The sequence below is a fragment of the Electrona antarctica genome, assembly GCF_951216825.1.
Source record: "Electrona antarctica genome assembly, chromosome: 4".
Lineage (NCBI taxonomy): Eukaryota > Metazoa > Chordata > Actinopteri > Myctophiformes > Myctophidae > Electrona > Electrona antarctica.
In genome coordinates, this window is record NC_136809.1 from 48,673,699 (window position 1) to 48,700,798 (window position 27,100).

The 27,100-nt window shown below is 43.7% G+C and overlaps 1 protein-coding gene across 2 annotated transcripts in view; it reads right to left on the reverse strand.

Annotated features, from left to right (window-relative positions):
• Positions 1-5,890: 5,890 nt before the first annotated feature.
• s1pr5b (sphingosine-1-phosphate receptor 5b) overlaps positions 5,891-27,100 on the reverse strand; it is a 42,736-nt gene continuing 21,526 nt past the window's right edge. Inside the window, exons 1-2 of one of the 2 annotated variants that reach the window (XM_079498749.1) lie at positions 10,034-10,112; positions 5,891-8,863 (exon numbers count right to left, since the gene is read on the reverse strand). In XM_079498749.1, coding sequence (XP_079354875.1) covers positions 7,412-8,641 — 1,230 coding nt within the window. In that variant the 5' untranslated portion in view covers positions 8,642-8,863; positions 10,034-10,112 and the 3' untranslated portion in view covers positions 5,891-7,411. Of the gene's footprint in view, positions 8,864-10,033; positions 10,113-27,100 lie in introns of those variants that run through there. The other variant, XM_079498750.1, reaches the window with a different exon arrangement.

Genomic DNA, 27,100 nt, shown 5'->3' on the forward strand with positions numbered 1-27,100 from the left:
CCATTCTCTTTGGATCTAATAGTAATCTCAGCAAGGCAAATTACTTCTTGGTTAGAGTGGGTGACAATGTTATCACACGTAAAGATGAAATTACCTACCTAGGCTCCATCCTGGAGGCTAATCTTTCCGGTGATAAAATGGCCACCAACGTAATCAAAAAAGTCAACCAAAGAACAAGATTCCTTTACAGGATCTCCTCACTGGTCAACAAAAACACCTTGAAGACCATAACAGGAGCCCTCGTACAAGGTTTCTTTGACTATGCATGCACCTCCTGGTACCACAGCACCTCAAAGGCCCTTAAAACTAGGCTCCAGACTTCCCAAAACAAACTGGTCAGGCTCCTACTTGGCCTCACCCCCCGAACCCACCTCACCCCTGCCCACTTTGACAGGCTGGAATGGCTTAGGGTCGACGACAGAGTACAGCATCTTGCAATGGGTCTGGTCCACAAGATTCGATACACCACCAAGATACCCATGTACCTGTCTAGATACTTCCTTAATGTTAACGAAGTCCACACCCACAACACCAGAGGGAGTGCAACGAACCATGTACAACCCAGATTCGGGACTAAATTATTTTCGCTCCTATGCCACCAAAATGTGGAACGCCCTACCAACAGTCATTAAGACATGTGAATCCCTTGACTCCTTCAAAACCGCTCTCAAAGGGCACCTACGGACGGCTGCAATTCGAAACTGGCCCCCGTAAAATCTGAATCCCCCCCACCCCTTTTTCCCCTCACTGTATATGTTTCTTTTCCCTTTTTACCTCCTTTATGATGAATTCCTGTTCTGTTCTTTGACTATATAGAAGTGTCTATTTGTACGTCTCTAAATGTTTTGATGAATTGAACAAGGTGGACCCTCTTGTAAACAAGTGTAATGCTTAATTGGGTGAGGTCGTCCACTCACAGTTAACAGTCTTTGTATTGAGTTTGTGCTTGAAATGTACTGTAATTCTGCAAACTGTTAATAAATATTTCAATCAATCAAAAAAAAGGCTGTAGGTGCTCTTTGAAAGCGTTTTTGAAGGACTCTAGGGATTCACATTTCTTAATGGCTGTTGGTAGGACGTTCCACATTTTAGTGGCATAGTGCGAAATTAATTTAATCCCGTATGTGAGCCGAATCTGGGTTGCACGTGGTTTGTTGAACTCCCTCTGGTGTTGTGATTGTGGACTTCGTAGACATTAAGGAAGTATTTAGACAGGTACATGTATGTTAGTGTCTCGAATCTTGTGGACCAGACCCATTGATGTTGTACTCTGTCGTCAACCCTAAAGCCAAATTCCAATACCAAGAATCTCGGCCACTTGCTCACTCACACTCGGTCACTCCAGCATGGCGGTGTTACGGTGAAATTGGTGACCTGACGAAATATGTGACCATCTTGTGGACTTCACACAACTTACATGGAGGTCTTTATACATGGCCTGAATACCGATACCGCTAGGACTTGAACTCTGCTAATAAACTGATTATCTACACGATTGTCACATATTTCAGCAGGTCACTAATTTCACCGTAACACTACCATGCTGGAGTGACCGAGTGTGAGTGAGCAAGTGGACGAGATTTGGGGTATTGGAATTTGGCTTAAGCCATTCCAGCCTATCAAAATGGGCAGGGGTGAGGTGGGTTCTGGGAGTGAGGCCAAGTATGGGAAGTCTGGAGCCTTGTTTTAAGGGACTTTGAGGTGCAATCAAGGAAACCTTGTATGAGGGCTCCTGGCCTGGGTCTTCAAGGTGTTTTTGTTGACCAGTGAGGAGATCCTGTACAGGAATCTTGTTCTTTAGTTGCCTTCTTTGATTACATGTAATTCTCCATCAATCAATACAACAGAAAAACAAGGTAAAAGGTCGCTTACAAATAAACGGACATGGCAACACTGGCGGGGATTTGCCCCACGGCAGTGAATGTGAGCGGAGGGCGTGGAAGCTTTTATTGAGAAGGACTTTTATGAATCGAGGAAAGTGTGCCTTGTGTGCTGTATAGTAGTATATCAATCAATTGAATCTGTTAAAAGTTAGATACATTTACCAAAGGATTAGACTAACAATGCAAACGTGAGATAGGCAGTAGGCAGGCTACACCTTACTCTAATAATGTACAGATATAAGGAGAGAACACAATCTCAGTAACAGTAACACAAGTTACACTGATCAAATAAAAAAGGCAGGCAACAAATATACAGGATATTGTCTGTGTAGCGTACAGTAGCTAGCACGAATACCACCCTTTACCAACTCGCCCCCACGAAGTGTTAATGTAATTAACTGTTAAATTAACTGTTAATTTAGTATTTCCCTCCCTCCCTGAAATTAGAAATTAGGCCTATCTTGTATACAGATGTATTTGATTGTATATTATTCGATCTCTATACTCTGTACAATCAAGGAAGAATAACATGACGGTGACTGCTTAACTTAGGCAGTTAATTTCGTTTTATTAAACACATTTCTTCCATATGTAGCCCATGTTTTGTAATGGCATCATGATGCGGCAGCGGTGGCCGAACGGATAGCGGCGCGGTCTTGATACCGGAAGGTTCCCAGTTCGAACCAGCCGTCCGACACGTTAAAATTACCACCGCTGAAATGCCCTTGAACAAGGCATCAACCACTACGATGAAATGTGTTCTATGAGCAGGGCCTGGCTGGAAACAAGTTCTTGAGCTTAGCCCAGATACCCTGGGTAAATATAGATTTCATTTCATTTCATTTCATGCTATTATGCCCATGGATATACAGAGTGAACTTAACAATTATAAATGAATATAATACCTTTTACATAATCACCAACATGAATTTATGTTTGTTATTTACAGGTAGTGGGGCGAGATGGAAAAGGGGTGACCGTACCAAAGAGCTCATTATAACAATACCGTTTTTGAAATGAATGTTCATTTGACTATATTGCTCCTACCTATAATCCTATCATGTAAAGCTACATGGCTACAAATGAATATGCCTACCTATACTATAGTAGGCCTATACAAGAGTCTCCTTGCTGCTGACAGGTTCTGAACTTCTGTGTGTGTGTGTGTGTGTGTGTGTGTGTGTGTGTGTGTGTGTGTGTGTGTGTGTGTGTGTTTGATTGATTGATTGAAAAATGTATTAACAGTTTGCAGAATTACAGTACATTTCAAGCACAAACTCAATACAAAGGCTGAGTGGACGACCCAATTAAGCATTACACTTGTTTACAACAGGGTCCACCATGTTCAATTCATCAAAACATTTAGAGACGTACAAATAGACACTTCTATATAGACAAAGAACAGGAATTATGCGTGTGTGTGTGTGTGTGTGTGTGTGTGTGTGTGTGTGTGTGTGTGCGTGCGTGCGTGCGTGTGAAAAAGTGGTCCCTCCTCGATCATGGGAAAATAAAACTCATTCATTCATGCACATACAGTTTTAAACCACAAGGTGACACTATAAGGCAATTGTGAGATGACAAATGAGTCACGTCTTCTTCATAATATAACAGCATAGGCATAGCCAAGGGGCTTGATAATTGATTAGACAAATTCCCAAAGACAACAAAAAAATGTCAGTTCTTATGGCTGACTGAAATTGATGTCATGGCTCACTTGTGAGGTACGAAGCCTTAATGTCATGTGACATCTTTGGGAAGTCATTTATTTCCCTTCACATTGAATTGCTCACCTGAGCAGAGAGATTAAGCTGCCTGCCTCCTGTTTTTGTTTGATTACCGGAAGAATGAAGTTAGCTTTAACAGCACAGTCAGTTAGGGACACCGAGCGGGCATTCCTAGACAAGCTCCACTCTGCCCGTCCCCACCTCACCCTATCAATACTAATCAATATGTTGCTGTAGTGTTGAGGAGTAGGGGGGGGGGGGGGGGGGGGGGGGGGGGAATTAATTCGGTCTGTGGTCACTGTGTATTGTAGTCCTCACCCTGCATAAATAATGTAGGATTTAATTAGTAGCCTGTATTTAACTTTGTCTGTAAACTCCACTGGTCTTAGTTCACACACCCAATATAAGCGCTTAAAGCGCTTAAACATGAACTTCACACCCCCTTGCACTCTCAATAGCAAATGATACCCATCACTTACCATTACTGCCATCTCTGGACGGAAATATGGGACTTTAAAATGGGTGGGGGAAAAAAACTTGTTTTAGCAGGAATTTTGTCCATTCTGCCATTGCAGAATTAAATAAACTGCCTCACTGACAATGCTGATGTGTGCTGCTATAGGATGTATGAATGTATTTATGGAGATTCCGTGTATGTTGCTGTGTTTTGTACACTACAGTCCTGTAGTGGAGAGAGATTTGTTTTCTGAGCCCGATCAACACAAACATACGTTTGTTTGTTTCTGTGTTGAACGGGCTGAGAAAACAAATCTCCCTCTGGGACAATAAAGTCTAATCTAATCTATCTAATCTAGCAAGCAGCAGCAGCAGCAGCAGCACAAAGCAAGACAAGGTGGGATGTCTGCAAAGGGCATCATGGGTGCAGACTGAGAGCAGGCATGGGTGCTGCTGGTCCGTTTGACAGCTCACAAGCAGGACTTTTCATCCCTTCATGTTTCGCTGGATGATTTAGTCTCAGGAAGGAAGCCTATAGGAGGAGACAGGAAGGATTCCCTGACCCTTTGACCTGTCCGAAAAGAGACAGTGTATGTTGGGTACAGCGTTGTGCATGTAGACACTCACCTGTGAATGCTATCAACACATAGTCTTACATTATGCTTTGTTTGTTTAAATGCAGCTATGGCTTTAAGCCGAAGCAATCTGATCCTATATATCCTTTGACATTCGACAGTTGTGGAAGCAATTGTCAATTCTTGCATGATGAAGAACACGTTTCTCTCTGGTGTGCAACCATTCTCGGTGAGACATTTGCAAAGCTATACTATTGGGTCCATTGTGTGTCTAGTAGCTAGGATACTTTGTGTATTTAGTTTGGACATCCTAATTGTTTTATTTATAAGGTCATGATCAATTCATATGCCATCTTTATATTTGGATTAGCATGGTATGTAAATAGTAAAAGTTTGAAATAACAAAGGATTATTTTCCAAGAACCTGTTTCCACATTAAACTAATATCTTGACTTGGAAACCCGCGTGCCTGAAAAACAGCCCGGTGGCTTACAGCAGCTCCTTTTCAACATGTCCACAGAAAATATACAAATACCAGCAAAGGACAGCATTAAATCCAGCTGTGTGGAGTTTCAGCAGGTCAAAGTGTTGAGATGGCTAATCTCACGTGCAGGTTGACAAAATATGAAGACAGGTCAAAGGCTCCGTCTTTGAAGAAAAGACTCATTGTGTGATTCAGAAGCAGCAATGAAATGCAAAATGTGTATAGAAAAACCCCAGTATCTAGGCCAATGCTATTAACAGATGTGAAGTAGGAGGGTTGGCTTCCTGTGGCATTCCTCCAACAACTGTTTAACACACTTAGTTACCTCTTTCTACACAAACTGAAACACAGTTAACCACTTAAGAAGCCCTATAGTAGGCTACCTATGTCGTCGCTGTCGGGTGGAATCCTAGGATGTCCAAAACTATAACAATTCAGGAGGAAGAAATGGAAAAATATAGCCTTTGTTCCACTGGATCACAGTAACGCTCTTGTTAATAATACTTTTCATTCGTTTCATTTGTATGAGCTTGCTATTTTTGCTACTTTTGTGTGACACTATTAGACTGACGAAATAGGGTATTTGTTTACTGAAATAACAAAAGTATGAGATAAAGAGGTTTCTGCTTGACAGCACATGAAAAATAGAGAAAATAGCCAATCTACAAGCTTATGACCTGTCACATTGCAATGCGCTTGTAGATGTGCTATTTGTCATTTCGATAACATGATAAATAGAGCTTACAAGAAAGCACATCATTACGTTGATGAAGTCAGATGTGAAAGTTTTATTATAAAATGCATATAATTTACAATACAGTTGTCATGAAATTTTACAATATTAACATTTTAATACATTTAAAAGTACAAAGTATTAGAAAAAAAACTCACTCATCACGTTTGGTACAAAGACCACTTTTTAACAGAGTGACGTCAAATTTATTTCACTGGTTTGAAAGCAATACATTCAGTGCTTTACACTGTTATTATTTCTCACTTCTTGGTGAAATATAATTAATAAGGGGACTTGTTTGAACTCATGATAGCAGTGTATGCTGATGAATTTGCCCTGAAGGTGCAGCTTTATTGAGAGCAGGCATATTCTTGTCCTTGTATTCCACGCTCCTGGATGATGATTAATCAGCTATAATTTAATTTCTCAAAGAAGTGACAGAAATGCACTGCAACCAAAATATAGGTTTGAAAATATTTCACATTTGATTTGTACTTAAAACATGTGACATTTATTATGGGGACAGATTCTGACACAAACCGCAAACTGCCTTTCCACATTCTTTTGATTAACGTGATTTTGATAAACCACATGTCATTTCAAAACTCTCCCTCGCATATCCATATCCATGCCACAGTTTTCTAGGTCAAGCATACTGTAAAACCCCATGTTTGTTTTAAGAAAGATAGACTGCCTCTCTCTTCCAAACTTTCATTCTTGATATCCCTTGCATGTGTGTACAAGTACAAGACACAAATTATTGTAAGTGGTATGACACTTATAACACATTGGGCCTTCGAGCCAGCGAAATCCCGATGTCAACAAATGCAATAGTCTAAGTTTTATGTCCATTTGTCCTTGGCACTTTATTAAAGAAACAGAGTAAACCGTGTCAAAAGGAGGCGTGGTAATTCGCCATAACATCCAAAACGGACTTAGGTTGGATTGGAATGTTCAGTCTTGAAAGTCTTTGGGTTTATAGAACACAGAGTGTAGTGTCAGAGTGCCATTCCATCAATTAGATGCAAATTGGGCTTTCTGAGTCTGGGCCATATGTTGCTGCGACGGTGCAAAAGAAAAGATATAATATCAACAGGGGAAAAAAACCCATCAACCTCTGTGTCACATGACACTAAACACACTACCACAGTAAAGTTCAGTCCAAAGCTACCTTGCCAATCATGACATTACTTCAGTGCAAATCCGTTGTAGGATAATTCTTCTGTACAGCTACAAATATAAAAATGTTGCTTAGTTCACATTTGAGTCCTCTCCACTTGGCCTGATATTTGGCAATTACCATTCCCATGACGATTTAGTCCTTTGATGTGGTATCATTAACACCGACTTGCTGGGGCGAGTCATTAGTCTAAACTTGACGATCCTAACACCTCCGGCTATAACCAGGTGGTGCTATAAATCATAGGCCTTCTGCTTTTCTGATGGCTATTCTCCAAATCAGAGAATGCACCACAAGTGGTTTCTTGGTACAGATACGCATTGTCAGCATGGTTTGTCCTCCCGTCAGATTATCCTCTCTGCCTTGAATAGAGAGCTCAGGACTTGAAGAATTTGGGGTAGAGGGCCTTGATCGGGGAGGGCGTTGTGATGTTGTTCCCGGAGGAGATGGTGGTCTCCACCCCTCCTTCTAACTTCTGGGAGGCTACCTCTGTCTTACTGAAACTGCACTCGAGGAACGGCACCCCCATTCTCTTCACCTGGCCATCTTTGGTCATCAGACACGGTCGGCATAATAGGCGCAGAATGGCCCTCCTCATGTCCTTACTGGTCAGAGTGTAGATGATGGGGTTGAGCAGAGAGTTGACCATTGCTACTCCCAAGAAGTAATCAGCTTTGTAGAGCAGGCGGCAACTGCGAGTAGGACAGAAGAAATCCAGGAGGAGGAGTAGGAAGAGAGGGAGCCAGCAAGCAATGAAGACACCCAGGACAATGGTGACAGTCTTGAGGAGGGCTATGTACTTCTCGGACTTCCTGGCCAGGCCCTTGCGCAGGCTGCCCGACAGGCCCAGCCTCTGGCGCTGCGTGTTGGCACGCACAATGCCGAAAACTCTGACATAGAGGACCACGATAGCCAGCAGCACAGCGCTGAAAACCGATACGCAGAAGAGGATGTAGCTCTTGGCATAAAGTGGGAGCACTATTGAGCACTGGTCCAGCCTGTGAATGCAGTTCCACCCCAGGATGGGCAGGACCCCCAGAAACCCTGCCAGGGCCCAGCTTGCGCCAATCAGAGCCAACATCCGGCCCCGTTTCGCCCCGTGGTATGGCCTCATGGTTACCATGGTGACGTGCCGCTCAATGGCGATGGCCAGCAGACTGATGACTGAAGCGGCCAGCGTGATGAACACCCCTCCCTCTCTGAGAAACCAGAGCAGCGGTGTCAGTTTCAGTGTTTTAGGTCCAGACATGATGATGTTGGCCATGTACGTGATCCCCGCCAGCAGGTCCGACAGGGTCAGGTTTCCCAGTAGGTAATACATGGGCACGTGGAACTTCTTGTTCCTCCAAATGGCCAGGAGGACCACAGCGTTCTCCAGGACTATGAGGACACACACGACCAAGAAGACAATTCCCTCCGGCTTGAGCCCCTCGCGGTAGCGGTCCCCCTGCATCTTGCCCGTGTGGTTGTAATGTTCCACGATGATAGCGTTGTCCTGGTACTCCCAGAAGAACTGCAAGTACCCCGGAGACGAGGGTGTTGGGGAGAGGGCAGGGATGGTGGTGGTGGGGGGAGCCCCTACGTGGGCAGCACGAGAGGCCTCCATGCTTGGTGTGGCTTTTTGTTGTCTTTGTGCTTTGCAGTCTGGAGCTATAAAGTCATTGAACGTGACATTGTTTTGGCTCTTCAAGTATGTAAAAAAACAGGCTTAGCTCCGACACATGGGGAGATTAGTTGAAGCTTGTGATAGAGGAAAAAACTAAAATGTCTTCCTTGCCAGAAGAGGGTGCCCTTGAGCTCTGTTTGAACGGGTCAGAGCACTCAGACCCTGGAGAAAATAAAGAAGAGAGAGCATTAAGTTTAAGGATAGAAGGGATGCATGACCACTGATGTTGAGTGTCATCAAATGTCACGTCAGAGCCATTTTAAAGGTGAGGCATATTGCCACACAAAGCTAATAGATTCATGCAGCGTGAATGAGTCGTTTGTGTAACTTAATTACCTTTTAGGAAATTAATGGTCACATTGAATGAGTTGCAGTTGCAAGTGCAATTAATCTGCATCAAGTTTAAAATTAAATGTCAGCAGCACTGAGTGATATTAAGTGTAAGAATATCAAAGAGACAGCAAATACTGACCAGATTTAAAAGGATACATAAAAAAAGCAGTTTGCAAAGCAAACATTTGTCAGTCATGATAAGGCACGGTTGTTAGACAACCATGTGTGTGTAATTTGGCACACATGCAGGCACTATTCCTGCATGAGCATTCTGCTCTCACAGTCTGCATATGTGCCCCATTGCAAGCATTGCAAACATTGCAATCTATTTTCATGCAATCTATAAACTCTCTCGACAGGATGAGTGACATTTAAAAATAACAAGCGGTTATATTGATTAAGATCCAATTGTTTTGTTAAAGCTATTGCACGTGATTAGGGTCACATTCCTCCTCAGAGTCTTGTCGTGCGGAGGAATTTTGCTGGCTTCCTTAAGTCATATGCTAGCATTTAACAAATAGTCTGGAAACTTTAACTCATTCAATCGGCTGCCAAACATTTAGGAAATTAAGTTGTCCAAGTAGGCGAATACAAACTGAGTGCCAAGTACTCAGACAAAGGTGCAGTTCCACCATCACTACTTAATGAATAAAATGCTCACAGGTTATTTAGGGAGATGTGTGATTGAGTGTCATAGTATTCTAAAGTGCAATATTTCATGATTTCATCACTGAACCAAAAGTTGTATTTAGCTTTAAAAAGACAAATTGCAATGGGTTTGTGATAATTTATAATGATGTATTTAAATGAGGTGATTCAAAACTCTCAAGTTCGAATGTCACGCAACTGTAAAAGATTCAAACCATTGCCTTACTAATGGTTCACCAGTCACAATACACACAACAACAACACAATGAAAAGACAATAACCATACACAGCTGCTACAAATTACAATTCAAGACAAATTGGACTAATTATCATCACAATTAATGGACGTACCTTGAAAAGAGCATATTATTGTTTTCATCCACCTAGACATCAGTGAGGAGAATCCGCAGACAGACACACACACACACACTCCTTGACTCAGAAACCAACTGACAAGGCAGAGGCTGAGGCAGGACCTTAGTTGAAACATGCTGCAGATAGGGGGTTGGTCTTAGACCCCTACCCCCCTACCCCCCCCCCCCCCTTCCTCACTCTCTCTGTCTCTCCCCCTCTCTTCCATCTTTATTCCAATTCCCCTCCTTCTTTCTATAGTGCTACACATACACACATGTACACACCCACAGTACATCTATGCCCCCGAGCTTCACATAAAAAGAGTTCTTTACAACTCTCTACACGAGTAGAAAGACACGACAACATCCTCTGCTTGTTCTGATGCTGCAGCCAGGACAGTAGAGGGTGATCTGCATAGCCTTCGACATGGCTGTTAAACACACTGTACAAATCTCTGAATGTTCATTATGGGTCCTCTCAAGAGTTACAGATGGATAAAGGAACACAGATGATTTAAAGTGTGTGTAGCGTGCGGCCCCGCAGGGTAGATCTGGCCTGCAAGCAAGTTTTCTCCACCCCCGCCTTAGGGCTGTTTAATGTGACACATTTACTCACGTTTCCTATTAAGACTGACGTGTGAAGACGATAAGTAATCCATTTGCAAGTATCCAATCTGTTTTCAAGTCCATGGCAGCAGATGTCTACTGTACTGACACAGTCAGGGATACATTATAAATGGCCTGCTTGGGTGGAGGATGTTATGTCACATCTCAAACTCGAAGAACTTAAATATACAATCAGGGGCTCCACTCAGAAATATATCAGAGTTTGGCAACCATTTCTAACCTACTTTGCGGTAGTATTTTCTACGTAGTCATTGGCCATCTCCCCCCCCCCCCCCCCCCCCTTCATTTTTATTTATCTTTTTGTATTTTTTTGTATTTTATTTCAGTTAGTTGATTTCATTAATGTACAATTTGTGGTTTTTTACATTGTATTTCAGACTTTTTTATTTTACTACTGGTGTTGTTGTTTTGTCCTGTATCTGTTTTGTAATTGTTATGTATCTGTTTTAATGTTTGTCCTGTCTCAAACTTCAATAAAAATACTTGAATAATAATAAAAGGCCTGCTGGACCGGAAGTACATGGTACTTCAGCCAGAAGAACACACCTTCCACTTGCCCACTTGGGCCAGTAAAATGAATGCCATTAAAAAAAAAGCCCTAACCCTAGCCTTAAAACCGAAATTGACATTATTGTCCTGTGGAACTGGTCTGGTGTTTTGTAATGATTTTGTGAAATTGTCTGGTTAGTTCTGTGAGCCGATTCAAAAGTAATGTTCCTGGGCCAGTAGTTACAATGGTAGGGCCAGTGATCTTGACAAGTCTCTGGCCCAGAGGACCATGCAGTGGCACATTTCCCTTCATTTCTACCCCCAACAGTAATTACATAATATTACCGTACGTCACAACAATATATGATTAACTGGACTCAGCCTATTGTTTCGAAAGAGACGTTTTGATCATCATCCTTTGGGAAACACAGACAGTATGAGTGTTAACAGGAATGGGAAACCAGGGCGTCACAAAATAAAATCTGCGACAGTATTTCGCAATTATGAACGATGAGCAAGTATTATGTTGTTTTTGCAGCCAGCCATTACATTTCAGGCGCTCATAAAATTCACACATTTCCCAAACTATTTAATGTGCAATGAAAGACATTTGATCCAGGACAGCAATCTCACAATCATCATTTTTTGCAGAACATGATTTTGCAGAGTACTCGTGCGTGTGTGTGTGTGTGTGTGTGTGTGTGTGTGTGTGTGTGTGTGTGTGTGTGTGTGTGTGTGTGTGTGGCTGTGTGCACGTGTGTGCGTGGGAGATTCACATGGTTTATGTAGCACTGACGGGGTTCCCAGAGCCTGTCAGTAGCAGACGGCGTGCTCCAACTTGCACCAGCTGATCCCGCGCCAATAAGCCCCGCAGCTCTGCAGGACAAAACAAAAACGACAGGAGTGTAAAGGTTCATTTCGACACTGCATGGTGGTGCTTGCCGAGAAAGTAACTCATCGCAGCGAGATGCGGTCGACGCACGACCAAGTAGGCCATAGCTTGGGCTGAACACAGCAAAGACTAATGATTATACATCCTATGTTCCTATACTGTAATGAACAGTGGTGGAAAAAAGTACTCAAATGTTTTAAAAAGTATCAATACTGTAATGCAATAATACTTAACAAGTAGTTACAAGTGGAAGTCCGGAATTGAAAATGTACTTGAGTAAAAGTACAAATGAATTGGTATCAAAAATGTACTTAAAGTACCAAAAGTAAAAGTATGCATTGTGCAGAGTGTCCCGTTTCAAGTTTTCAAATGTGCATTGTGAGCTTGTAGATTGGCTATTTTCAAATGGCCGGAATGTAGGGCTGCACGTGTCGTGCACAGTGCACACATGCGCGCGCGCGCACACACACACACACACACACACACACACACACACACACACACACACACACACACACACACACACACACACACACACACACACACACACACACACACACACACACACACACACACACACACACACACACACACACACACACACACACACACACACACACACACACACACACACACACCTTCACCCATACTCATTCAGGATCACAAAATCACTTGAGAACATACAGAGGACTAGAGATAATGGCAGTTCAACAATACAGTGCTGTAGGTCATTTTTTTCCAGATGACAGTTTTTTTGACAGTTGAAAATCCTGCTTTGATCCGGTAGCTGCCATGACATTTACCTATTCAAATATAGAAGCTACCTGCCTCACATTCTGTTTGTTGTCAGGAGGAGAGGCACCTAATCCTGAACATCCCACAAGAATCACACACACGTGTGTGTGTGTGTGTGTGTGTGTGTGTGTGTGTGAGACTGTGTGTGCGCGCCAGCAGGGTCAAGAGCCAAGCCATTTAGCTCTGATAATGTCAGCTAAGCGTAGCTGTTGACATACTGACACACATCAGTGCTTTATAGACAGATGAAACATTCACAATAGCTGGAGCCGACATTAAAAAAATAAAACATGCGCAGGCCTCAGGCATTGCATTCAAATGTAGTAAACAGGAATTCATAGCAAGCCGACAGATAAAATAAACACACTGTCTGTTGGTTTTGCATATGAGAGAGAGACTGACAGTGACTGTGTGAGAAAGAGAGACAGAGAAAGAGAGAGAGACAGAGAGAACTTCAGACTGGTGGGTGAACATTCAACAGAATAGTCCATCTCTATTATGTTTGGGTGTCACAGTCTAAGATTTGATGTGTTCATGTGTCCATGTGTTCATGTGTTCATGTGTGTGTGTGTGTGTGTGCGTGCGTGCGTGCGTTCATTTTCAGGATTAAAGTTAAAAAATAGCAAAAGTAGCAGATCGACAAGCTCGACACCTACTTTTCATGCTTTTGTGTTGGACACTGTATGCTTTTGTATGATCAAGTATAGGACATTAATTTATGAAAAAACACAAAGAGTTACAATATGGAGATAAGAGGGCATGCGTTTTTCTTTGTGTTCCCCACTAGTGTGCCTAAAAAAATACCACAGTGGGAGCAGAAGGGGAGCCGTATCAGGAGGCCATAAAGGCTAATATCCTGTTAAGGGTGAATGTAGATGAACCTCACAGCAAAGACTGCAAGAGGAAAGCCCCGGGGTCTTATGGTGGGATGAGTGATCTAACAGACAGACAGACAGACAACACTCACTACTTGGTAGAGAAGAGGAAGGACAGTGGTGGAAAAAAGTAAAAGTAAAAGTCCCGAATTCAAAATGTACTTGAGGAAAAGTACAAAGGTATTGGCATCAACATGTACTTAAAATACTAAAAGTAAAAGTATTCATTACGCAGAATGTCCCCTCCCAAATCCTTTGAAAATAAGCTATAGCCGAAATGTATATAGGGCTGAAGTGGTTTTAATGTGTCCGCCTGTCCGGTATGTTTTTTGTAATAATAATCAAAATCTACGAGAGTAGAAGTAGGCTACAATATTTGGATCCAAGATGTTTTTTTTGCTTTAATTTAGAGCTGTTGGCTCTATTTTTGCCCCCCCCCCGACATTCATATTTTTCTTTCGGTCTCTTTCCATGGTTTCCTTAAGCACATGAACCCTACTGGGCAACATTCAGTGAAAACACACATGACGCGTGGTGACTGGTGAGCTTGCGGACTGGCTAATTTTGGCATTTGGCAAGATTTTGTGTAGACGGACAAAAAAAAGGAAAGGGGGCCGAGCATAGACCCCTTGAGGGACCCTGGTCAAATGAAGTGCACGGTTTATAGGGTACAAGACAAGTAAGGTATATACGGTTTAAGTGCTTCAGTCTTTCTACATTGCGCCTTCTGAATTTCTCTGTGTTTTTTAATATTATTAAACCACCTTCCCAACGCCATGTTCATGTTCCATACATCAGCACTTCTTGAAGTCCATGCCAGATAGGTTTCCCTCTTTTCTCTAGATCTTTGGCCACACATGCTCTACTTTCAGCATGCAGAACTATACTTTCAGCTGAGCCAGCAGCTCTCAGGTATGTATGTATGTAACCCTGACCTTGATGACTCCATTATGCGCCCAATAGGGTATTATCATTGGCCTCCGACAGCCTCCCATCTCTAATAGCACTGGTTCCCAAAGTGGGGTCCGGGGGACCCCCAGGGGTCCTTGAGGGAGTTCCAGGGGGTCCCCAGCTAAATGATAGTTTGGAACCAAATGGACCCTCATGGGTCTGTAACTCTGAGTGTACAAATGGAACACATTTGTACACTCTCAGAGTTAAATTAACATCGATTTTACAATATAAATTGGGGGTCCCAGAGATAGGAATGCCATTAAATGGGGGTCGGTAGACTAATAACGCATGTCAAACTGGGAGTCCTTGAAATAAAACAGGTTGAGAATCTCTGCTAGAGCCGTAAAAGATCTTCTCTTATGGGGGTCCCTGGCATATTGTTTTCAAATGGGGGTCCGCCGGGTAATTAGTGTCAATTTGGGGGTCCTTGACATGAAAAAGTTGGAACCACTGCTGCTTAGCGTTTGGTTACTGACAGGAAGTGAGGTCACGACGGCCCCTCGTGGCTGGCCGGAACCTTCGGACTCCTGTGTTAACATTTGTATGTTCTTGATCAGGGGTGGGCAACTGGCGGCCCCCACCTTCACTTAATGTGGCCCTCAGGTTAATGTCAAATACTGGTATTGCTGTGTGTCCTCCCCCATTTTGTTTACGTCCAATGTATTTGTATTTAGTTCATGGAGTTAACATAACAATAATTAAAGGCTTTTGCTTTTCAGGATTCCAATTCAAAAATAGCAAAAAATAATCAAGGATTTCAATTCAAATGATAGCAAAAATAGCCGATCTACAAGCTCGCTTGTAGATCGGCTATTTTTGCTACAACACTACCATGCAATGTGGCCATTTGGGGTGAGTGTGGACATATTGTGGCCCTCTCCATTGTCAAAGTTGCCCAGCCCTGTTCTTGATATTCGCAGACAGAGTGGAGAGAGGGTGGAATCGACACTATACATTTGTCAAAAGTGGAAACCTTCTGCCGTTTGAAACATTAGTTTGAACACACGGACCACCTACATTACAGCATGAGAACCGACTGGAGAGCATTATAACTAACGGCTGCACTGCTGCTGCGGTGGTTTTTTATTTTACCTTCCGAGAGTGAATTCCGTCCAACCCCATCAACCTGCCCCATGTACGACCGACCTGCCAACGCAATAAAACCACAGTAAAAAAATAACGTTAACTTTTAACTCTAAGACCTTCATTACAATGGGGCGTTTCATTCATCTCCAAGTGCTTATGATTTTAGTGAGACTTTGACCTGGCATGTTAAGCGTAAAAAAAGAAAAACATCATTAGAGTAGTATTTCTCTGGCATACTACTACTCCCCATCACTTCAAACACATCAGGGGTTCCTTCTACATGCTATCACTCCTCTTGCACTCTCTCACTAAACAATCTACAGTCGCTATCCACTGATAAGTCTCACGAGCCAACTGGCCAGACCAGGTCAAGTGATAAGAAAACATTCCTTGCCCAATTGGTGGCATGCATCACACACACACACACACACACACACACACACACACACACACACACACACACACACGCACACGCACACGCACGCACACACACACACACGCACACACACACACACACACACACACAGTCTCTGTCTCATATGCAAAACCAAATGCTCGTATACAAAGAGTATTTCTTGTATCTGTCGGCTTGCTATGAATTCCTGTTTATTACATTTGAATGCAATGCCCTGAGGCCTGCGCATGTTTTTTTTGTCGGCTCCAGCTATTGTGAATGTTTCATCTGTCTATAAAGCACTGATGTGTGTCAGTATGTCAACAGCTACGCTTAGCTGACATTATCAGAGCTAAAAGGCTTGGCTCTTGACCCTGCTGGCGCACATGCACACACACATGCACGCATGCACACACACATGCGCACGCGCACAAGCTACGTACGCACGTGTTATTATTAGCACAGAGCCGTGACCCCCCCACAATAATCATATTTGAATCTGGGGATCAATTTCGTTTGACTCTGTTCCACAGATGAATACAAAACTTGCAGAGCTACAACATCTACAAGTACGCTTGTAGATGGGCTTTTTACCACAACGTTTGCCTCTTTCTTAGATTCTTTGACAACTTGGCCAATGTTTGACCAGTTTTTGTAGTATAGTTTGTGTTGATTACTTTTGATGCAGTAATGGTCTTTTCCTTTTTGAGGAATTAATAAAATTCATGTGGGGACCCGGTTACCCCAGGGAGGTCCCCACATCATGTGTCTGAGCTGAGAACCACTGAGCCAATAGATCGTCTATTGTCGGCAAACAATGAAACAACCAAGAATAAATCAGGCACGAGTCTCCCTTTTCTCCACCTCTTTCCGTGTTTCAGTATACAGTCTCACTGGAGTGTGATGTTTACTCTCCAGCATCCGATCGCTCACTGGGTTTACAGTTGCACTGTACGTGACCTACGACGGTCTGACCGCTCCTCAGCGTTGCAGTGTTTGTTTGGATTTTTCCAGACCACTTGTCGCAGCGCGGGGGTCATTCGAGGACGATTTATGACGATAGCCGTTTCTTTTGAAGTGCTCGCAGATCGCGCCGGCTTCAGAGGGAGTGATGCGAGTTAAGGAGGGGAAAAAAATAGATGGCTTATACGCCAGAGGATGTGCTCGTCCTCTTCTGGCCCTGCGATTGGTGTGAGAGAGAAATACATAAGCAGTAACTCACAAATAGGCTCCATTATCAGAGGATAAATGGCCCCTGTTGGCACAATTTCACTGTTAACAGCATCATAGATGACATCCTGGATGGAAACAAGACGATGCTCATGTACTGTATGTGTGTGTGTGTGAGTGAGTGTTTATATGCAATGTGTGGACAAAGTACTCCACCCCCAGTTGAGTCCAAATATCAATATCAACTACAAGTGAAGGTTTCTCAGTCAAATTTGCACTTGAGTTAGTACTGGGGCAGGCCTACTTGCTTTTAACAATACAAAGTATTCAAAAGTACATGCTTTTAAAAATGCTTGAGTATTCAAAAGGGCATTCAAAAGAGTATTCAATGCATTACTGTATTGAAATTTGGACCTTAGCCTAGCTACATGTACAGTAGCATAGTGGAGTGAAAGTATAAATAACAACGACAAAACTCAAGTAAAGTACAGTTACTCAAACAAATGTACTTACTGTAAGTACAGTACTCAGCTATATATTCCTTCGTTATCGTCCACCACTGTTTATGTGTATAGTGTGAACGTATGTGTATGTGAGTGAGAGTGTGCTGCCTGGTCTGTTTTCAGTTCGTCGACAGAGATCTGAATCGTTTTGGTTTTCATGCAGTGGTTTGCTTTGCTCTGCTGTAGGAATGGTTGGGGTCAGCGAGCTCTTGGTGATGTGGTCTGTTTCTCCTTGGATTGGCTGCTGCGTCTCGCAGCTTTGTTGGGTTGAGCGACGCGGATGCAATCTGGATGCATTCAGTCCAGTGTTGTTTTTGGCTGCAAAAATTAGATTTTTAGTTTTAGTCATGGTCTCTTCAATAGTTTTCATTTAGTTTCAGTCATGTTTTAGTCACCTGGAATGTCTTAGTGTTAGTCTAGTTTTAGTCGACTAAATATCATACGATTTTAGTAGACTAAAATGTATTTTGGCGGGCCTCGATGCCGTCGTAATAACTGTTTTTTACAAGCTCACAACGCGTCTCAGCGCGACGTGTTGTGAGCTTGTAGATCTGCTATTTTCAGCATGCAACCAAGTGTAAAATGACTTATACTGGATCGCTTGTCCACTAGTCCCTTCCTAACATTTTAGTCTAGTTTGTATTTGTCGACGAAATTGTCAGTATATTTATTATTTAGTCTTAGTTTTAGTCATCGTAGCTTAGTTTTCATTTAGTTTCCATTTTGTTTTCGTCAGTCATATTTTTCTCCCTGGATTGGCTGCTCTTGGTGATGTGGTCTGTTTCTCCTTGGATTGGCTGCGTCTCGCAGCTTTGTTGGGTGAGCGCGCCGCGGATGCAATCTGGATGCATTCAGTCCAGCTCTGTCAGACTGCAGGCCTAATGAGATCCAGATCCAAGCTGGGGGTTTTGGGGCCTGGCTGTGACACCGACACCCGCCTCTGCTCTGCTCCGCACGCAGAACTCTAACACACCATATGACAAAACTCCACAGGGCGCTACACCACACTCTGCCCCGCTCCCTCCAGAGCTCTCAACCTTCTCACTCAGTCCACAAGATGAACGCCGCAATAAAGTGCTCATTTTCACCCACCCACCCACCCCCACAAGAAAAAAACACCCATGAGAGAGAGTGTGTGTGTGTGTGTGTGTGTGTGCGTGCGTGCGTGCGTGCTTGCCTGTTGTGCGTGCGTGCATGCTCGCGTTTGTGAAAATGAGAATAACATGTCTCATATAGATACAGTACAAACATATACTTTGACCACTGGCACTTTATTACCCATAAACCAACCATATAATGATGTTAGTTAACTTCAAACTTAAACCACCTGTTGCCCTAAAAAACAATAACCCCACAGAACTGAACTGCCACAACAAGTGATGGGGGATGTCTCTCTCTCTCTCTTTTGGAATTCGTTATTTTTCATGACCCCACAATGTGGTAAAAACGGATACACACACGTGCAAACTATACGTATGTGATCACTCACGCACGCACGCATGCATGCATTTGGGCGGGAACCCCTTTTGGTGTTTTAAGCATTGTTATAATTTAGCTATTGAAAAATAGCAGATCTACAAGCTCATAGCGCGCCACCGAGTGGCGCGCTACGAGCTTGTAGGTCTGCTATTTTTGAAAAATCGTGAAAAACAAAATCATATAATAATAATTTGGGGACCCCCTAAAATAATTTGGCGACCCCCCGAGGGGTCGCGACCCACGGGTTGAGAACCCCTGCTCTAGAGACAAGGTCAAGGTGGTAATGAGAGGAGAAGGGTGGACGACACCGTTCCAACCGCACAGCGGCCTCGTTGATCCCCGGGCATCACTCACTCTGGGCTTCATGTGTTCCTCCAATGATTCCCTCTCCGTTTCTTCCTGGCCTCTTGGAATTCCATCCCTCTCTTCTCTTGAAAAAAGAAAAAGAGCTAGAGTATACTAGGGAGAGGCAGAAACCAGTAAGAATGTAAATGAAAGCCAGATCTCCCAGTGTTTGGCCCCTCTCTGCATACTGGGATAATGATCTCCCAGTGTTTGGCCCCTCTCTGCATACTGGGATAATTTGTAAAACGTGCAACCGAGAGGCTGATAAGGTGAAGCAAAGACAACGACATCTCGGGCCACCTTCCTCCTCTATTCTGTCCCTATATACTGTTGCCCAACTCATTTTCCATTTCAATTAAACTCCCTCTTGTTCTCTTCCTCGCTCAAGCTTCTCTCTCTCTCTTTAACTCCAAGTTGAAGGAGTTTGGCAAAAAAATGGGCACCGCACCAGTCCAGTCAAGCAAAACTAAACAGGCTTAGCGTGACTGGAAGTGATTTGAAATGAAGCCTTGTTCCCCTTTATTCCTTCCAGGGTGTTTTCTTGAACAGCACTCTCCTCAAAAAGAATTGCTGATTTTTCTCAATGATTTAGCTGATTTAAACAATTAGCCTCTCGCATCCCTGATCCTCTTTACGTCCAACCAAGCGATATGATGACAGCATTACGGCTGACTCTTTCCTGTTGGCGCTCTTGTCAGCGCAATGCTGTCATGGAAGCAACGGAGCACATTTTGAGCATGGGCATCGGCAGCTGCTGTCACGACGGAGTGCGTTTGGACCCCCGCTCAACCAGATGACAGGTAATGAAAGGAAACTGCTCTGATCTCTTGCCCAGCAAAAACCTACATAAATCAAGTTTGGCCTCAAATGGCCTGTGGCAAAGCATGAGCGGATTTGTTCACCAATAAGTTTCCCTGTTAAGTCCTATAAAACACAATGGTACTGGAAGTGTGAGAGGAACCCTTTCATGTGGAGCGCGCCGCCATGTGAACTATACATTTTTTGGGGCACAACAATGAGAGAAACGTTTCGCAAAGCAAAACTGCAGTCAACGCTTAAGTATCAATAAAGATTCATCAGGCAAGCAAACTGTGTCTTGCGTAACACATCACAGCAAACAGAATTGTATTTACCATAAAACTGCCGTCTCATTCAGCGCTTTACTGTGTATTTATGTGTTTCAATGATGAGGGTTTTTCTTGTTTTCAAAGAATCATTGCATACTTTTACTCACTGTGTCAGTAAATTCACATCTTATACTGCTGCCTAGCATAAGTTCAAATTCTATTTGAAGATATCATAAAGTAAATATACAACTTCATGGAACTGCAGCAATAAATGACACAATGCTGTTATCTTCACAGCACTAGTGTGTGTAAAGGGTTGTATATATGCTGTTGAATTATTTCTTTAAAATCCTGAGCGCTTTTGTAGGAAGTCCATTAAAGTGGCATTTAGGCTGATGATGATGTCATTCAAGTTCTGGATCCCATTAAGTTTGGTGCGGAGAACTTTGGATACATAAACTCATAATGTCTTCCCAAGATTCCTGGGTTCCAAGTCTATATGTCAATAATGCATAGAAACCACATTTCCAAGCTGACTGCTAGCAATTAGCTGTCAGCTCACAGGCCTGCACAAGCAGCTGGGTCTTGTTTCCGTGTGCTGTAGTGTAAGTCCGGCACAGGTTTTCTTTCAGTGAATGGGATATCACGGGTACATCAGCCACAGCCATGCCATACTCAGATAAAAACCAGCTGCACTCCTCCTGCAATGCTAATTTGCTCGACGGTGAAACGTTAAAGGAAATGGAAGGGAGTTTAAATGTAATGTGAATAGTCTGTTCAGCGTGCACCACAAGGTTTTCCCTTCCACCTTTAGGACTGAAACTCGGGGTGCATTTAGTTTAGACTAGTCATTGGTTAGACATGGGTTAAGGTTAGGTTTAGGTGTGCTGCCCCGTGGGAGGTTAGGTTTAGGGTGAGGGTTTGAGATAGGTTGTAGTTGTAGGACTAATGACTGGTCTAACCAATGACTAGTCTAAACCAAAAACTGTCTAAACTATGTACTGCACCCCTGAAACTCAGTCGAATAATGAAATCTCCCAACGTCCATATAGACACATTCTCTCCACGCAATGTTTGCCTCCTCATTTTTCATGCTTCTGAAGATCAGAAATAGACCCAGATGACAGCCAAAGGGGAGAGAAAGGAGTCCCCAGAGTCACAAAATACCCTTGTTTGTTTTTGTTTTTCTTATGGAAAAATCGGTCAGTTTAAGCATTTTCTGAACTGCAGCCAAATTCGTCTTGATTTTTAGATCAGGCGGCTTTCATTCGATTGCGTCCATGTATGGGTTCAGTTTACTTTGGGGGGTTTTTAATCCCATGAAGGAGCCGCCGTGCAGCCGTTTGCAGCTGCAATCAGACGAGTCGACTCAAGGGAGTGGTGCAAATGGAGCCGTTGTTCTGGGGGTTCCCTATACCCTCTAGCTGCTTACACTATAACCAAAACGCCTGGCATTGAGGAGGGTACAGTAAATCGTTCAGTTAACTGGAAGGATCTGCATTTCTGTCGGTTTCAATCAGTCTAAAAGGGGTCAATGGCAGTTTCAGCCCCTGTTATGTTTGGGTTGTTTTCAGGAGGAAGCTGGGTAGCATGTCCCTGTGACTGATGGCTCTCGTTGTTTACGGAAACACAATTAAGCGAGCGACTAGGCACCATGTTTGTTCCAAATGGCTCCCGATGGGCTCCTTAAAAAGGTTGCCCTATATAAACGTCAAGGGTTTGAGGCAGAGTAACTATGGTGTCCTTGCTAGATGCTACAAACTGTTTTACAGCGCAATAACACCCAAGGACCCTGTGATCTCAGCCTGCTTGTTTGACACGTGGAACGTGAGGGAAACTGGCATATTTATGTGTGCGGTGGCCGGTGGGGTTTAAGCTGAAAACCCAGCACAACAAATGTTTGGAGCCACTGTGCTGATGTGTTTCACTAGCTTCCTGATGTGCCCCTGACATACATTCCCACTGGGACATGTTGTCACGTGGGACCTTTCCCCTCTCCACTCTCCCCTCTAGGTCAGCTCAGTAAAGTTGCCAGGAGGGATTTGAAGGAGAGCATAACAGGAAGAAGTGAGATATAGAAGAGCAGAAAGAGAAGAGTGAAAGCAGAGGCAATTTGATCGCATTAACTCTGGTGTCCCCATTTTGGCCATGTTGTTATAGGAAACTCTCAAAAAAAGGAGCTTATAGGCCTATTATATGTAATGAAGGGGTATTACTAGACTTTTTAGGTTGTTTGATTCAATATTTAGAGATATGTATGTGGTTGGTATAGACACCTTAGGCGATATTGCACATTGAAAAGTTCACAACACGTGATGCCATGTGTTTCAGATTGGCTATTTTCACCGTATGACGTGGGGTAAAAAGCAGAAAGCGTGTTTTTTTGTTAGAAGACAACGTGCTAGCCACATGTATTCTCATCTTTGTCTCCTGCAAAAATAGCCCTAATGAAAACATGGAACTGTGCTAGGCCTCAGTGCCTCATCCAATAAAATGCCAAGAACATGCCAACGCGTGAAGAGAAATGACACTCTTTAAAAGGTTGTTTAGACTACGGCGAGGGAAAGATCCACCATAACTCCTAACGCCGTGATACTCTGGTGTCTGTCCTTCTCTGCTCTCCGTCCTCCTTGCCATCCCACTCCTTTCCCTCCCCGTATGGGACAGTTTAGAGAAGAAAAGGTCTGATCTCACACATCTGTGCTAATGTTTAGAGTGGAAAACATTAAATCTTGATCCGCCGCAGAGATTGAGGCGATTGCTCTGCGCCTGACCCTGGGAAGCGCTGCGCGTCGTGCATCAGCTGCGGTACATCTTTTAACATGGTGCATTTCAGTGACTGCCTATGGGGGGTGCATGATGTGCAACGTTCCATCCGGTGGATTATGAATTCTGACTATAAATCAACGTATTCTGCTGTCGGGTTTGGATGTCCAGCTGCCGTATACAGTGTGACTATGTGTGCATACATTCTGTATGGATGCCAGCTGACGAGTGAGCTACGAGTAGGAAGCATTAATATTGGAGAGAGATATATATGTGTGAGTATGTGTGTTGTGTTGTTTTGTTTTTGTACGAGAGAGGGAGAGAGAAAGAGAGAGAGAGAGAGAGGAGAGAGAGAGAGAGGGAGAGAGAATTGTCAAAGAAAGGGAAAAGTTATAAAAAAAAAGTTTAAAAAAAAAGAAAGGGAAAAGTTGTTTTTCAATTTTGAATATTGTACGGTATGTTCTGGTAAAGCATTTTGAGGTACAGTTATTATACACACACGTGTGTGTGTGTGTGTGTGTGTGTGTGTGTGTGTGTGTCTGGGAATGTGCTAAGGGGGGCTCGATCTGTTTATTTACCAATCTGCACTTCCGTTCTCACCCCCCCCCCCCCCCCCCCCCAACACTTGCACTTTCTCTCTCCCCCCACCTCCCAGACCCCCTCTGTCTCTTTCTCACAATCCACTTCTCTTTCTGTTATCATCTCCACCAGGCCGACAGGCTTGGAGGTGGAGATTATATTTTTTCCCCTTGTCCGTTTGTCTGTGCCTGTCCTTTTTGGACCCATCTGCATCAAATCTTGCATGCAAACTGCCAGTGAGCCAAGAGAGAAATGTTTCAAATCAGCCTCATTGATCAAGCCAGCATTATGTTTTGGCCTATAACTCTCGAACCGTGCGAGAGGTTATAGAATGAAAATGTGTTCCTTGAATCATGACGCAACTCCCCATATAGGCCACATTGACTCCGTTCTCACAACTGGATTTCTTTAATTTTGGTTTTTGGCTTTTTATTTCTACCAAACCTCACAGCTCACTACTACACATTACTGGAATCACGTGATAAACATATATCTTCCAGGGTTTTCATATTCCATTCTGCTTGGCTATAAGTAACTTTCTGTTTGTTGCAGAAGCATGCTTTTCTTGATTTGACACATGAAGTCGTGTGACAAATCATCAAACACAGTTTAACAAAAAACTACAATCACTACAATCATTTGAAAACGTTAGCTACTATAGTTACTTTGTAGATTTCGATTATTATTACAAAAACATGCTGACACTATCACCTGCCCACCTGCCCGGGGCAGGTAAATAAAATGATCGGGCAGGTGAAGCTTGCTACCTGGTTACCCGACCGGGCAGGTGCACATTTTGAGTGGAGATGCAAACCGTCTTTAGTTCGCTATAAACACAACACGAGATATAACTGTCTTTAACGTGGTCAGGGCGCTCTGTGACTCTTCCTATCTCTCTACCAAGTCCCTCTCCCCACCCCCCACCACACACACACACACACACCGAGCGTGAAGTGACTACGGCGCACGCTCCGGCGAAAACAGCTAATTTACAAGCTCACAACATCACCAGGTTCAAAGCCATGAATTTTCTCAAAGCCAGGGCTCAAAATTGTGACCATTTTGCAAATGCACCTGACATTTAATCTGTGCGACTTATAAATATATGTGGGAGCACCTGTGCAGCTGTCCATCATTTCTGTGGTGCATGTCAAACTGGGGGTCCTTGAAATTATCTTATCTTTTCAAATGGGGCTCTGTGGGCTAATAAGTGTACATTTTCGGGTCCTTGCCATGTAGAGAGGGAAGGAGACCCGCACACTGTCACTTGCTGGTACAAGAGCTTTTATGCAACGTTTCGGTCTTTCGACCTTCCTCAGACATGGGTCCTTGCCATGAAAAGGTTTCCCTACCATGCATTTGTAAGGCTACTTGCATGTTATAGTGCTGTTTTTATTCATTAAAACAAAGTGTCAACCCCTCCCTGAATGCATTAACCGGCCATGCGATGCGACGCATTGTGAGCTTGTAGATCTGCTATTTTCAAAGGATATTTTAATACATTTAACATTTTTAAAGGAGACATTCAGCATAACGAGTACTTTTACTTTTGGTACTTTAAATACATTTTGATGCCAATAACTTTGTACTTTTACTCAAGTACATTTTGAATTCTGGACTTCTACTTGAGAGTATTCCAACGCCCACAAAGAGCACAATTTTGAGCGCCAGTTCAGGTAGTTCAGGTAGGTAGAGTAGTTCCTACTCTCACCTATGGTCATGAAGTGTGGGTCATGACCGAAAGGTCGCGAATACAAGCGACGGGTGGCTGGCATCTCCCTTAGGGATAGGGTGAGAAGTCCAGTCACGCGAGAGAGACTTGGAGTAGAGTCGCTGCTTCTTCGCCTGGAAAGGAGCCAGCTTAGGTGGGTCGAGCATCTGGTTAGGATGCCTCTCGGGCGTCCCACTGGGAGGAGACCCCGGGGCAGACCAAGGCGCAGTTGGAGGAAACACATCGGCTCACTGGCCTTGGAACGTCTCGGGGTACCCCAGAAGGAAGTCACCAATGTTGCTCTGGAGAGGGAAGTCTGGAGCACTCTGGTGGAGTTATTGCCCCCACGACCCGACTATGGATAAGCGGTTGAAGATGGATGGGTGTATGGATGGAGTTCAGGTGGCCAAGTCATAGACCATGACGTATGCGGAGTATGCAGAAGTGCCGTTCACGCCTGTGCATTCTGCCCGTGATACGTCACTGACTTTACCTCTGGGTCTTCAACCCAGCTGGGTGGTGGGTGTGCGACTACTGCCCAATCACGGCGGGGCTTTCCTACAAGCAGCTTTTGCGGTTCTCTCGCTCGGTGTTGAAAGTGAAAGTGAGCCTTTTTCTGTATCGCATCGAACAAGGGAAAGGTACCCAGCCAGCACGGACAAAAGAGTGGATTATCTCTCTCTCTCTTATTCACAGAGAACAAACACAGAAACGTGTTGTTTCTGTGTTTGTTCTCTGTGAATACAGGGTCAGTAACACACCGGAGCCACACGGACCGCATGGCGTAAGACGCAAGAGTTATACACATGGGAGCAATATGCTCTGATTAGTGAGATCATATGGTTCAGTTCCCGGGCCGGTCGGACCATTTACTGAATGTCATTCCCTATTCTCTCTTTCCACATTTCCTGTCTCTCTCTCCACTCCACTGTCACCGTCTTCCTTCCTTGGCCCTAGTCGGCTGCAACCTCCCTGGGGTAGGCCACCCATCCTGGTGGAGATATACAGTACTAGTGCAGACAGAGGACTCCTTTCGAGTAGTTTTCTTCTGCCCCAAACCAGCCCTCCTCAACTTTCTTTCAAACATCCTTGGACAACATTCTTCTTGTCATCCATGTGATCTGCCCCACTCCTGAACTTTCATGTCCGCATCGACATACTTCTCCTTCCCGTCTCCACTATTCTTGCATAATCCATCACTGCATTGCACTGGAAACTATTTCTCCTCCTTTGTCCCTTGATTTCCAGCACACTCTTGAGTTTATTTGACAAAGTCTACACATAGCCAACCCGTACATTCCAGATGGTGGAACGTTGCCTTCAACAGGTTCAG